This window comes from Passer domesticus, chromosome 2 (assembly GCF_036417665.1).
Source record: "Passer domesticus isolate bPasDom1 chromosome 2, bPasDom1.hap1, whole genome shotgun sequence".
Taxonomy (NCBI): domain Eukaryota; kingdom Metazoa; phylum Chordata; class Aves; order Passeriformes; family Passeridae; genus Passer; species Passer domesticus.
Genome location: NC_087475.1, coordinates 114,859,643 through 114,874,196, shown reverse-complemented (window position 1 = coordinate 114,874,196; position 14,554 = coordinate 114,859,643). Strand labels below are relative to the sequence as shown.

General features: G+C 42.1%; 1 protein-coding gene across 2 annotated transcripts in view; it reads left to right on the top strand.

Moving 5' to 3' along the window:
* Positions 1-2,165: 2,165 nt before the first annotated feature.
* Positions 2,166-14,554, top strand: part of NCAM2 (neural cell adhesion molecule 2) — a 272,886-nt gene continuing 260,497 nt past the window's right edge. Inside the window, exon 1 of one of the 2 annotated variants that reach the window (XM_064410867.1) lies at positions 2,166-2,591. In XM_064410867.1, the coding sequence (XP_064266937.1) occupies positions 2,234-2,591 (358 nt within the window). In that variant the 5' untranslated portion in view covers positions 2,166-2,233. The remainder of the gene's footprint in view (positions 2,592-14,554) is intronic. The other variant, XM_064410866.1, reaches the window with a different exon arrangement.

The following is a 14,554-nucleotide window of genomic DNA, read 5'->3' as shown; positions in this document are numbered from 1 at the left end:
CTGATGGGCAAACCAGCTGCTGCCTCTTCCTTCAGGGAGGCCTCTGTTTCTCACAGTGGTATTACAAGAATGTGATTATCTTTGAGCTTTATACACATCTTTTGTTGTTTTAATCCATTGTTTCAGAGCAGTGAAAAGCACTTTTCCTTGATAAGCTGGACTGACAACAGATTTCTCCAAATGCTGTACTGATGTGTTGCGGACAGCCTACAATGGTGTGCCCTGGTGACTGCTGCACACAAGCAACCAGGCAGAGCTCTCAGAACAAGGATTCCTGTTTGGAAGAAGAGCATCCTCACCTGATTTCAAAGGAGCAACAACTAGTCACTCAGACCTGACACTGGTGCAATTCTCGTAATATTGATGATTTAAAATAAGCAAACTTGGGATAGCAGCATTCTTGTGGGCAAGAAACCTCCTATTTGCTTGTGTGGAGCATGTGTACATGGATTTCAGTCCTTGAACCTGTGCAGATCTGACCCTCAACTATAGGGTAGACTATAATGGATGTTCAGGTATGTGTACAAGTTATTGGGTTTTATTTATTAACACTCCTTTTATTTTCTCTAACTATTCCACCTTTGCTGGATGGAAATGCTCCAAAACATTAAAGATAATTTGACAAAACTGGCATCCTACCCATGTGATAGTGAGGGTTTCTTGCTTTTTGCCAAGCAAGTTTTATTTTTAATTTTTAAGGTTTTAATCTAATAATTGTTTTCATCACCTTTCTATATTAATTTATTAGTGATGTCTATTTTGTAGTTGGGTACTAGGGCTAATGGAACCTTTATACCTGGGAAAATTTCACCAAAATTTTCCTCTGCTGTGCTTTCCTGAACCTGCACTAAAGGCTGGTGCCAAAAGTCCCAGCAATTAAGCATCTCTCATGACATTCATGAGCAGAGCACCTCCTAAATATAAATCTCATTCTGACCTGTAAGGCTTTGCTGAGGCTGCCATATTTTGGATTTCCAAAACTTTATGAGGAATATCAGTTCAATTCCACTTAAATATATATGAATCTGTTCCTTTTGTACTATATTGCAAAATCTTTAGCTTAAGAGCAGGACTGTGAGGTGTGGAGCTGAGCAATATGATTCTGATTTACGTGGTGTAGATCAACCAATCAACGGCAAAAAGCCCTCACATTCCCTTCTACCAGCATTTTCTCTTCACTCTGTTTCACTCCCAAGTGTCCTAAAACCACCCTCTGGGGAAAGAATTTGGACTTTATCCCCTATCCTCAGAAAAAATATTTATTCTTCCTATATTTCAGAATTTTGTAGACTATTGTACAGCAGGAGCCAAGCTGGAGATACTGATCATGTCATTCATATTAGTTTGCTGCAAAGGGACTTCTTGTCTCCCTCCTCCTCCCCAAATCCTCTTGAAAAGGGCAAGGGAAGGGTTGGGAAAAATATTAGGGATGTGTTAATTTGGATTAATCCTTTATTATCCACTATCATTGCTTCACATTAATATAAATCTACTTCTATCTCCTTCCATATATCATACAGGTGGTAAGGTGACAAATTTATGGAACCTGCTTTGGAGCCTATAGCTTAATTAACCCCCTCAGAAAGAATTACCTCTTCAAAGTCAAGGTGGACAAAGAAAACCACCCCTTTATGCAGGTTACGGGTTTTTTTCCTTACAAAGCAAGATCCACAGACAGACAGCACCAAAGCATCCAAACGGCAAGCAATTTATTTTTTATCGGTTTTATTTCACGCAGCCGTGAATAGCAGAGGTATGTTTCCCCTCTGGACTAATAACAGAAGTCAAACCAAGTGAATTCCTAGACAGCTGAATGAACATGGAGCCCGACGGGATTAGTTACAGACGCGCCCGTGCGCGGGGCCCGCGGCGGTCCCGCTTCCCGCGGGCGGAGCGGGGGACCCGCCGAGCCCCGCGCAGCCCCCGCCGGCCGCTCCCGGGGGAAAACGGGGTGCCAGGGCCACTCCAGCCCCGGGGCGCGTCCCCGCCCGCGGGCAGCCGGAGCGCCGCTCCCGCGCTCTCCCGGGATGCTGGGGGCTTCCCGGTGGGATTCTCCACCAAGCCGCCGCCTCTCCGTTCTCGGCTGTGTCCCCTCCGTCAGCGGCGGGGGGAGCGGGCTCCGGAGGGGCCGCGGCGGCGAGGCGGGGGAGCCGCCTCACCCCGCCGGGGGCTGCCGGCAGGCGGGCGTGCGGGGAGGGACGCACGGGGAGCCAAGGAAGGGATCCATGAGGGGATGCAGGGCGGGATGCTCCGGTCCTGCCGGCACCTCTCAGAGCGGCGGAGGAATCTGCGGGTCTGCCGCTCGCCGCCGTGGCGGGGTGCGTGTGCGGCGGAGGGATCGGCCGGCCCCGCCGTGCGCCCGCCCCCTGCGCGGCGGCGCGGCCCCGCCGATATAGCGCGGCGCGGGAGGCGCGGCCGGCACTCGGCGAGCGGCGCTCCGCGGGTGCGGGGCTGCGCGGGCAGCGGCGGCAGCAGGGTTTGCCTGGGCTGGCCGAGCATCCTCCGACTTGGAACTGTCCACCGGCGAGAGCTCCTGAACATGAGCCTCCTGCCTCTCTACCTGCTCGGATTGCTCCTCAGTAGCGGGCAAGGTAGGAGCGCGGCCGCCTTTTTCCTTTTCTTTTTTTAATTTTTTTTCCTTTTTTCCCTTTTAATTATTATTCTTATCTATGCTGTCCACTCGCTCAAATTAATGGAAAAGAAACGGAGAAAAAAAATAAAGCAATGCATTATCCTGGAATCAAATTAAGAAGGACCTAAAACTTGCTTCATCGCCTGCCTTTTTTTTTTTTTCGTTTCAGTCTTCAAGAGGTGTCATTTATGAGGAGGAAAAAAAAAAAAGCTGGACAGTACTAAGTGCACTTAGCTGCTTTGCCTAGGATTTTTCCTTTTTATTTATTTATTATTTTTTTAATTTGCACCCGATAAATGTATGAGAGAGATGAAGCGATTACACAAAATCTGCCGAGCACTGGTCTTTAAAATCCGCGTCTGCCCGCAGGGAAGGCAGTGTGGGCTTCGTTCTTAGGAGCAGGGAGAAGTGCTGGCGGTAGAGCCCGTGAGAAGCCCGACCTGAAGTCTCCCTGTCGGGGTTTCTCCTCTCTGGGAGACCCTTCCCCGCGCGCTGCGGGACGCGGAGCCCCCGGCTCGGGGGTGGCGCGGAGGGGAGGGCGCTGTCGGGGCCGCGGGGCTGTGTGCGGTGCGGAGCCCTTGTGCCACGGAACAGCACCGCGGGGACAGGTGTGTGCGGGATCGGGGCGCGCCGGGCTGGAGCCTTCGGGCGCGCTTGGTCCTCTGCATATGTATGTGCGTGTATTTATATATATATATGTGTGTGTTTATTTATATACATACTATACATACATACAGTGCTTCGAGAAACGCGGACTCGGGGGCTGTGGTGCGGCCACGGGGTTTGGTTTGTTTTCTGGGGCTGACATATATATATATTTATAGCTATTTATTTGTTTATTTTTGGAAATCCCCTGCGTGGTTACTTAAGGATTTGTGCTCCTGGAAGAGTCTGGGCGGGAAGGGGCGCCGGGAGGGGCGCAGCCGCTGGGTGAGGGATAACCCCCCGGTGTTTGGAAACTGTTCGGGCAAGTTCCCGGCGTCCGGCCGGGGCGCTGAGCCGCGCGGGGCTGTCCCTGCCCCCGCTCCCGCTGCCCCTCTGCTCTGTGCGAGGCTTCTGCTTCTCTGCACCTGAGGGGTGGGCGGCGGCCCCACTTGCTGGGGAGGTTTTAGGGGAGAAATAAACCCCACCCAGCCCAAACGCCCCAGCGGGATGGCCGCCGGAGCGGCGGGGCCGGCCCCGGGCCGCGCTGCCGCCGCCGGCCGCCAGGGGGCGGCCGAGCTCCACGGCCGCGCCGGGCAGAGCCCGGGACGGGGCGGCCTCGCCCGGGGCTGCGGGGCTGGGAGGGCTGGATGTGCCCCCCACGGGGTCCTGTGCGGGGCTGGATGTGCCCCCCACGGGGTCCTGGGCTGGATGTGCCCCCCCCGGGGTCCTGTGCGGGGCTGGATGTGCCCCCCACGGGGTCCTGTGCGGGGCTGGATATGCCCCCCACGGGGTCCTGTGCGGGGCTGGATGTGCCCCCCACGGGGTCCTGTGCGGGGCTGGATGTGCCACCCACGGCGTCCTGGGCTGGATGTGCCACCCACGGGATCCTGTGCGGGGCTGGATGTGCCACCCACGGGATCCTGTGCGGGGCTGGATGTGCCACCCACGGCGTCCTGGGCTGGGCAGGGCTGGATGTGACACCCACAGTGTCTTCTGCGGGGCTGGATGTGCCAGACACCCGCGGTGTCCTGTGCCGGGCTGGATGTGACACCCGCGCTGTCCTGGGCGGGGGCAGCGAGATTTGTCGCGTTCAAAGAAGGGACGGGGGTCAGGCATGATGCTTTGAGGTACCAAGAACCGCAGCTGCGAAGTCTCCTTCCATGCATCTGTGGCTGAACCTGGCACCATCCAGGCGGTTTCTTTCCGCGACAATTAGTAAAAAGAGAGCACCAGGTGCTCTCCATTTCTGCTGAAAATGCTCCCCTGCTTTTGCCACCTCGGGGTGAGCTGGGGAGGTCTCCCGAGGAGCAGCGATTCGGGAACGCTCCGGGGGCTTTTCGGCACAGCCGGCACCGGGATGGCAGAGGAGGAGAACGGGAAAGCTTCCTGCAGGCTTTGCATTGATCCACCTGGTGTAATGATGTGCGTAGAGATGGGGAATGCGCCTCCTCCAGAGGAGGAAGGGTAGAAAGCGACTTTGTGAAGTGTGATTTCTGCAGCGTGGGAGGATTGCATAGTTTAGGTATCTTACTATCACAAATGTCAGGAGATAAATAATGGAGTGGAATTACAGGGGCTATTAAACCGACTTTTAAAAATTATAGGATATGTATGAGGGGGGGATGGAAAGAAGAGGAGGAAAGCTGAATACACCTAATATTGATAGTAAGTTATTTCTCTCAATTTAAAGAAACAGCTTCATTTTATTTATTTTTTTTAATAAAGGAAATTTCATTGGCAGAGTATGATTTTTTAACTGTCTGTAGAAGTAACAGAAACGTGCAGCCTCAGTCCACAGCAGGGCATAGTAAATGGGAATGGGAGAACATCTGCATATGGAAAATATACCCATTTAGGTTGCTAGGGAAGAGGCATTTTCTACAGTGATGTTTTTGGGCCCCTTATTAATTAAAAATAATTTTAAAATATTTTTAATGAGCATTATTGAGGTGGGGGTTTTATTGCACATCTTGAAGTGAATCAATTGAATCAATGATTTGAGAGGATATTCCAAAAACTCTTGAGATTTTTTTTGGGTTTTTTTTTTGTGGGATTGCAGTGGTGAGGAACACTTACATCATCAAATGAAGATTGTGGTGCTTGTGAGGGTTACATTTTCTGTTTGTTTTTAAGAAAGGCATTATTTTGTGAGTCTTAAATGTGTATGACTTTTCAGATAGTTTGGATAGCTAAGAAAAAGTCAGTAACTACATTTGGATAATTTGTTTTGGAAATACTGAAACTCTTAGGTTCAGGATTTATATTTTGAAGCATAAAGCTGCAGTAGATTTTATGAAGAATTACTGAAGCCTTTTCTTTGAGAAGTGCTGGTGTCTAAGACTGGAGAGAGAGAGAGAGACTGCTGCATTTGTTCTGTTCCAGAAAATCAGAGCAGTTGGAGAACAAGTAGCAGACAGTCAACCCCTCCCCCAGCCCCTTACGTTAAGAGCTTATGAATGTCATAATTATCTACCAGGGCCAAATATTCCCTCTCCTAATTTCATCACAAGGGAGGAGTTTAACTGGCAGTGTTATTATGCTCAAACAAAAGGATTTTTTTTCTTAACATTTCGAAGCTGTCCAGACAATTTATTGAGCTTGAATTAGCTTTGCTTTAATAAAAATTGAAACAAAACACACACACATACTCCCCACCATACCACAAACCAAAAAAGAGCATACTGCACTCTGCAAATCTGCCTTTTAAGAAATGTAGTGATAAATAAAGTTTCCTTGGTTTTTGCCAGTGTCTGGGGACACTGACTTGAAGTGGATGAAATGGACGTCTTCCCAAATTGTAAAATCCTATTTTTTACCACTCTGTATAATGTACATTTCTCTAGGTTAACTTTTTTTTTTAATTGAAGTTGCAGTAGAAAATGTTTTGCTTGCAGAATTCAATCTATTTTGTGCTCATCCAGGAGATTCATAGGAGTGAGTATGTTGTGCTTCAACTTTCTTCTTTTCACTGCTTTGGTATGAGGTTTCTTCTTGTATTTTGTGAAGAGTTTCTCTTTACAAGTGCTTTAAAGGGATGGCTTGTTAATAAGGAATTTTCCTCCAGGGAGATGCCAGCATGTGTGTCTTATTCACCAACAGTTGGGAATCCTGCTTCTTTCTGCCTTTTCTGTAGTGAACCCATGACATTTGGAATTTTTGAAATCAGTGATTTTGCTTACTGGATTAAGTGGAACTACTATTTTACTCTGATTGTGCACTGAAATCTGAAGCAGATCCTGAGACTTCAACTAGACATTTTCTACCAGTTGATTTGTACAATTGTATTAAGATTAAAATACAAATGTTATCTCTCCTTCCTGTGTTCACCCTTCTAAAACAAACAAAAATCTGACAAAATCGTGTTTGATTTTTCTGTTTTAGGCTATGTTCTGCTCTTCAGGTAAATATGAGAATCAAAATGCCTGCCTGAAAATAAGCCTGAACTGATGAGGGGTTCTGAAACATTGACTTAAAAATATGTAGATGAGAAATATGTAGAGAGCTTTATTTCATGCACTCTCATACAAATGAAATTAGAGATACTTTTATCATTTGCAGCAACTATAAATCATGAAACATATGAATGATAAAGTTATAGCCACAGAGCTTTAAAGTCTTAGAGGTTGAATAGCATAATTTGGACTTTTCCTCTTACAGCACAACACATTTATTTAGATAACCCATTATTTTTATCTATGGAAATGCTGCTGGATTGTTAAGATGAATTTCTGTATTATTTGCCGTTCATGGCCACCTTCTTCAACAAATATTTTGAGAACAAATGCAGTATTTGTTTGCCCTTTCACTGACCTTTCCTTTGAGGCACCTTTCTCAAGTGGTTCATGTTTACCTACTGATTTTCTTTCAATTTACTCCGGTAATCCCATAGTTACATTCAGCACATGCCATTTGATTCCAGTGCAATTGAGTCAAGTTAATATGACATTTTGGGAAACACATGTTTTAACTTCACTGTAATTTGTGTCTGTGAGTTGAAACTCTATTATTGAAAGAGTAGGATATGAACTTCTCCAGGTAAAGAATCTGGATAATGGCTGGTATTCAGATTTTAAACCATTTATTTCAACTAATTCATGCCAGATGTTGTACTTGTTTGCTTGGTTTTTGTGATTTTTTGTTTGTTTGCTTGTTTGTTTGGGGTTTTTTTTTTGTTTGTTTTTTTTTGTGGGGTGTTTCGGTTTTTGTTTGCTTGTTTTAATTATTTTTTTAGCATACACATTTGCCTTAAGAAATAAGGGCAGTATAATTGATGATGTGTATTCTGAAGCTCAGCAGGTCATTTGAATCTCATTTTCAATGTCTCTTGAAATTCAGGAATAGGAGCGACTGGAGAAAAACTTACTGGTAACCTGAGATATTCAAATCTGGAGGCTTGTTGGAGTGTCATAGACTAGATCCAGGCCTATTGGTAACTTATGTCTTAACACCAGTTTTTAGTTGGACCTAAGCAATTGATCATTGCCAAATTCTGCCGTAATGTCCTGCCTTCCCCATTGGTGTATTTAACTGCTCCTTAGTTTAGGTATTTGACTAGAATATTCAATTTTTGGTTACTAGTTTAAAACTCAGAATAATTTTTAGTATTAAATAGGGCATTCAGAGCACTACTTGCTGTTACATCAATTACTTGATGATGTCCAGCTTCAGTGATGTAATTCTGCATTCTTTAACAAAATATTTTTATGGCTTTTGTAGCTCAGTTCCTCTTAAAACTGTTTGAATGTGTTTGTATATTTTAAAAGGATATCAGGAAACAAAAGAGTTAACTTAAGAAAGCAAGATTCTCTTCAGATGCCTTTTGTTATGCCATAGCATCTTTAATGGGATGTCTTCAAAAATGAAGGTACCAAGGTTTTTATTTTTATTACATGCCTGAATTTTTGCATTATTTGTTATCTATGGATTGATGATATCATTAATTGGAGAAGACATTTTCTAATTTGTTTTGCTGTAGATGAGCAGAGAACCTACCTTTTAATTTATTGAATAGAAAGAAAGAAGAAAAACAGGCAGAGTCATTTATCTGCTTACAGCTATTTGTGGTGACATCTTACAATATTAAAATCCTTGTGTACTGGAAAAGAAATACATGTTAATAAAAGTTATGTGGAAAGGACACAAAGAATACAGGCATCAACAATGTTAGAAATCCTTGTGCTCACAAAACTGCCATGCCTTTGAGTGTCCTATATTTGAGTGGCTCCATGGAAGCACCAAACCAGAGGCTCATTCTTAGCAGGAATCCATTGATTCCAGAGGCTTCACTGGAGTATGTGAAAGATCTCTTGAAATGGCAGGAGGTCACCAGCATTTATTTTTAAATAGTGTGAGATGGGCAACACTGTCCATTTATGCTGCTGTTATGATTTAGGAAATTGTGATTAACAGAAGATTTCTCTCTTTGCATTTGTGCATTAGCAGCTGGATCATTAATGAATGCATGGGAGTAATCGCTTGAACTACAAGCCTAATGATCTACTGCAGAATGAGATATTTATAACATAGTACTTAGATATTAAGATATCTGTCAGTCTTGTCATTTGGGAAGCACTAGAATAGGATTCACAGAGAAGTTGTGGATCCTGTCCCTGGGATTGTTCAAGTCCAGGTTGAGTGGAGCTCTGAGCAAGCTGGTCTAGGGGGAAGCGTCCCTGCCCATGGCAGTGGGGTTGGAATGAGATGATCTTTAAATTCCCTTCCAATCCAAGCCATTCTATGATTGTATCTGGTTTTAGTCATAGGAGACCATCCATTAACTTAAGTTTGTGTTTGCATGAGAGACAAAAGGACCGGTTCTTTAAAAGCATTTATTTTACTTTCTCAAGTAGATTAATCTGGGAAAGAGGACGACAGTAAAGTGTATCAACTAAAGATTCGTTACACAGTTTCTGCTTATTTAAGAACAGTGCTAAAAACTTGCAGCCAAACACCTGCTGAAATGTTTTACCTGCTTCCTTCCTCTTCTGGAAAATAAAAAATACAGTTCTTTGGTTTCACCTGCTCTTAAACGTGATGAATAAAGATCATTGCAAAGAGGATGAAGAGAACAAGTCTTTCAGAAACCTATTTGACAAACCTGGAGATCTACTAACCAAGGGTGTAATTTGTTACCAGTTTCCATGGTCCAAGCATAATCTTGTCTGAAATATCCAGTTTCTGGATGGATAACATCCAGATAAAATTGGGAAGCAGCATGTAGTACTATGGAGGCTTTGTCAGCCTCTTTAGTAGTCCTGCCTATCATTACTGAAATAAATTTCCTCTTAACTAAACAAGTTCCTTCAAGAACTAGCTTTCCATAAAAAGCATAGATCTTTGATATGTTAATTTATGTTCATTTAAGATGTAGTGGCTCTTGGTAAAAAAAAAAAGAGAGGGAAATACAAGTGGCTCATTTTCATTTTACTGAGTTAAATTTTTCCTCCTAACAAAATTTATATTGTGATTTAAGAAGGTTGCACTGGTTTTCCATTGGTGTTCTAATTACCTGAGTAGTATTGCTAAACAGTGGACAGAGGTTGATGAATAACTACATAATTCAGCAATAGTCAGATCTGTAGTTTATGAATAACTTATAAGGATACAAATGAAACTTTTATTTTCAAGATGATGTTTCCCATTAGCTAATACTAAACTGATGGTTTGCATTGCAGTTGTAGTCTAAGGAACAATTTCAGCTACGATCCAAAATTCATACTTGGAAATCGCACAAGAAGTCATTGTCCTGACCCCTTTGCCCAAGAGGTGCCATTTAGAGCATACTATGAATTCAGATTAAAAACACTCATTGCCAGCAATTTTCTTGCTACTAAAAGATGTTGCACCAGATTCAGTCAAGCTGCAAGTAATTTCAAACCCATTAACTTTGTAGACCTTTGTACTCAGCTGAATTTGGCTTGCATGAACTCAGGTCCATGGTTAAAATAATAAAGTATTTAAAAACAGAAACACAAAGATGTGATACAGATAGATATAAATAGGAGGGAAGAGGTAATCTTGCCTCTTATTATGAACAGTTCCTTTAACTGATGATACCTTTTTTTTTTGGTAACAGGATACATGTAATCAAGGTGCAATTGTACCATGTTAATATTATGACATTATTTTAATTAGTCAAAGCAGAATAAACTACAGATCCAGTGTAGTTGATTTATGGGGCAGAGGATAGCAAATGAGGATATATTAAATATACTGGAGACCAGTTATCTGGAGTATCATAATACAGCATTTTTTAAGAAGTTTTGAACATACCATACTCATAAACTAATGTGCTTACTGGATCAGAAAAAGATTGATGTGCTCCAGTGACCCCAACAGAGACTCAAAGCAGGAGTCATAAAGGAACAAGTAAGTACAGAACAGGAAAGAGTGTGATACTTCTGTCAGTGCACCTACAATGTTCGGGGATATGTCAGGTTATATCTGTGTGATCTTCCTTAACGGTCTTGGCAGATCTTTGTTGCATGAATTTGTTCCTAAATCTGCCGGTACTTTGATCTGCTTGGTACAAAGTGTCAACAACTTACACAAGAGAAAAAGAAGCCTGAAAAAATAATGTTCAGTCCTTTAATTGTAGTGCTGTAAGTAGTGGAGTCATACCAGTTCCTTGCTTCAATCTTCTGTGGCATTTGAAATTACATATAACAGAGAAGCTGCCAATCTCTTGTGATGGACTCAGAGCTACATGTTTTAATCAAGGGCTTTACAGTGAATTTTTTTTTTTGCTTAGTAGTCAGTTCCCTAATTTTTTTCAAGCATTTTATTTTCCTTCCCTTTTGGTAATAGTTATTTAATTTAACAAATAGTAATGTGAAGTACTTGAATTTTTAGCTGATCTGCATCAGGCCAATTTTAAAAAAGCTTCCTTGTTTGTAAGTATCTCTTTTGCACTATAGTCAGTGTTGTAAGTTGTGTCTTACAAGGAGGTGAGGGATAAAACTCATTATGTTTTCCATTAGCTAGTCTAGCAGTAATCCTGGTGAAATAAATGCTGAGAGAGATTTGATTGCTAGAAAGGTTATTCCCAGGGGTCAACATATGGCAAGAGCAGAGATACTTTAAAAGAAATCTTGATATATGAGTAAATGGATATAGAATGATTAAAAGAATAAACAAAAAAAAAAAAAAAAAAAAAAAAAAACAAAAAACCCAAAACCAACCCTTCAGGATGAAAATTAATTTATGACCAAAAAAAGCATATGAACAGGAGGGAAGAAGTATTTTTAGTCTTAAGATGGTTCAAAATCATAGAATGTCCTGAGTTAGAAGGAACCCGCTATGATCATGGTATCCAACTCCCAGCCCTGTGCAGGAGACCCCAGCAATCTCACCATGTGCCACAGACATTGTCCAAATGCTCCTTGAGCTCTGTCAGGTTTGGTGCTGTGGTCACTTCCCTGGGGAGCCTGTTCCAGTGCCCAACCACCCTCTGGGTGAAGAACCTTTTCCTGATACCCAGCCTAAACCTCCTCTGACACAGCTTCAGGCCATTCCCTTGGGTCCTGTCACTGTCACCACAGAGAAAAGTGCCTGCCCCTCCTCTTCCCCTCGTGAGGAAACTGAAACTGCAATGAGGTCTCCCCTCAGTCTTCTCTGCTCCATGAACAAACCAGGTACCCTCAGCTGCTCCTCATATGGCTTCCCCTCCAGACCCTTCACTATCCTCATTGCCCTCTATTGGATGTTCTCTAATATCATTCCTATATGAGGTTGCCAAAACTGCGTACAGCACTTAAAGTGAGGCTGCACCAATTCTTACAGAATGCAGCCTTAAATTCCTTGCATATTTTTTTTTATTTTTTAAGTTTTATTTTAGCAATAACAAAGAATTGCAAAGACAGCATTGCGCAACATTTAAACCTGGTTTTTGCTAATCACCTGAATGATCTGGTATGAGGAATCTCTACTTTGCAACAGAATCTTTGGGTTTTCTTCTTTCTGTTTGGTGTTTTGTTCTTGAATTCTAATTTTGTAAATCTTGTCTTATTCATCTTGGAATTTAAGATGAATTACATCCAGTTGCTATCTGTAATAAATTGCTGTCTGTAATAAATAATGCAGCAGTTCATGTGCTCCTGTGCTTTCTCTGGTGCAATACCCAAATTTAGAGTTAAGCAAAAGCTAATGCTGACTTTTCCCAGTGGAGACTGTCTGTAGTGTAATATGAAGGCCACATCCCCAGACTTTTATTTTCTTTTATTTTAAGAAAACGGTGTTATGTGAGATGAGTTCTGCTAACAGAACTGTGTGCACCCTGCAGCCATGGAACTCCCACTGAAGTCAAGTGTTTCAGGGGTTGTACTGATTGCACTTTTCAAGGTCTGATTGAAGATTTCAGGAGTTGTATAAATTCCGTATGAATATGTGGGAATTTTGATTCAGGAAGAATAGAAAAATCAAGCTCTAACTTTGTGTATTTAAGTGGTGGGCATGTTTATAAGTAGTGCTGAAAAAGTGTAAAAGGAGCTAATCCAAGAGTACGGAAGAACTGGAAAGTAAAGGGGTGTTCTGGCGTGCCAGATTCTATTCAAGACATAAAGTGCAAGACACAAAAAGGATATTTTTCTCTGTGCTTTCTAATAATAAATCCAAAGATACATTGTAAATATTGTAAGCTGCTGGTTTCATTGTCTCCCTCTGGGAACATATGCAAAAATTGCAATTAATCATCATGGCCACTTAGCTGTAGCCCAGGCTATAACTGTCTTGGGAAGTTTAGCATTCATTGTGAAAATTTGTCACTAAATTCATCACTCAGGTCTGCTTGAGTTTTTGAGAGTTTGGATTTACTTGTTTGTTTTGGTCTGCGGCTTTGTGACACTGGTCAAATTTGTTCTTCAGGCGTTCAGTATTCAGGTCATGCCTGCAGGTCTGTAAGTGCCACTGTCTGAGCGCTCAGATGTTCTGGGCACTCATGCCAGTTTATGGCAATTCCACACATTGGGTTCAACAGCTTTCAGCATTTAGTCAAAATAATCCTTCCCAGCACCTGTGCATTGCTTTTCTGTGAATTAGAATTCTGTCTTTGGATTACACAGCCTGTGTATGCAAAAAATTTATGTTTTTGGGTTTGAGAACTCTCTCAGAGGTGATATTTTCTATACAGTTCTGCTAAACTTATGGTAGACGTACTCTGATTTTACCATTCTTGGAAGAAAATTTATAGAATTCTGTTTACTATTATGATAGTGATTTTTCAATTCTGTGAGTGCATGGCCTTTGTATGTGCTGCTAATTTTAAAAATAATTTTGATCTTATATTCAAACATCTATATCATTTGCAAACAGTAGTTTAAATCAAAAGATTCTTATCTGTCTTCTAAAATTTCAGGAATCACCTATTTCACTCTGTGTAGCCCTTTGTGCCACACTCTGACAGGCTTTTTTTTTTTTTTTTTTTTTTTTTTTTTTTTTTTTTTTTTGTGGTCCTAGGTGCATGAATGAACACTTTATCTGCTGCATAAAAGAGCAGATATGGCTGGGGAAACTATTAAATAAAGAGTAAAAATGGTAATGAAAAGAAGTGGACCTCTCTGTGAATCATGTATTTTGCATTTTTAGTTACATATGATCTGATTTAGGAAAAAACCAACCAAGCACAACTAAGCAATCCCAAAAAGCATCCTTTTCCAGGGAAAAGCCCTTCTGTTAGATGGCGTTCTGATTTCTGTTCCTCTGTGCTCATTTTAAAAGAGGATAGCGAACTGTAGCCAGTGAGTGTACCAGAAAATTAAAAGACTTTATCATCATGTAAATATTATAAAAGCTTTTCTAAGGAAATCTTATGCTTTTTTTAGTGTGATTAGTGATTATTGCTATTGCTTTGTTGCACCTTAAATATGTTTGTGACTACTTTCCAGACTGTGAAGCTCATTAAGGAGTGTTCTCAAATGTTTTTAGATACTCTTAGTCTTTAGACATGTAAGTCAATGCAAGGTAGCACTGCAGAAAAAACATTTATGTTCATAACTATACCAACTCTATTTTCAGTGACCTGCAGATATTAAATAAGCAACATCCCTATCTGTCTTCCTGTAGAAAATCCTGTTTCTGCATTGATGGTCTGTTTTTACCTATGAAAATGACTGAATTATCTAATTATTTTTATGAGTGTTTGATCAAATAAAAGAGTGTTGTAACAGGGGGGGAGATGGGAAACTTAAGCAGTATGGAAAGAGGAACCCTGAGTGCTTGTTCTCCTCCAACAAGAGATGTTTCTTGGTCAGTGGTGGAGGTTTTCTGGTTTTTTGTTTGCAT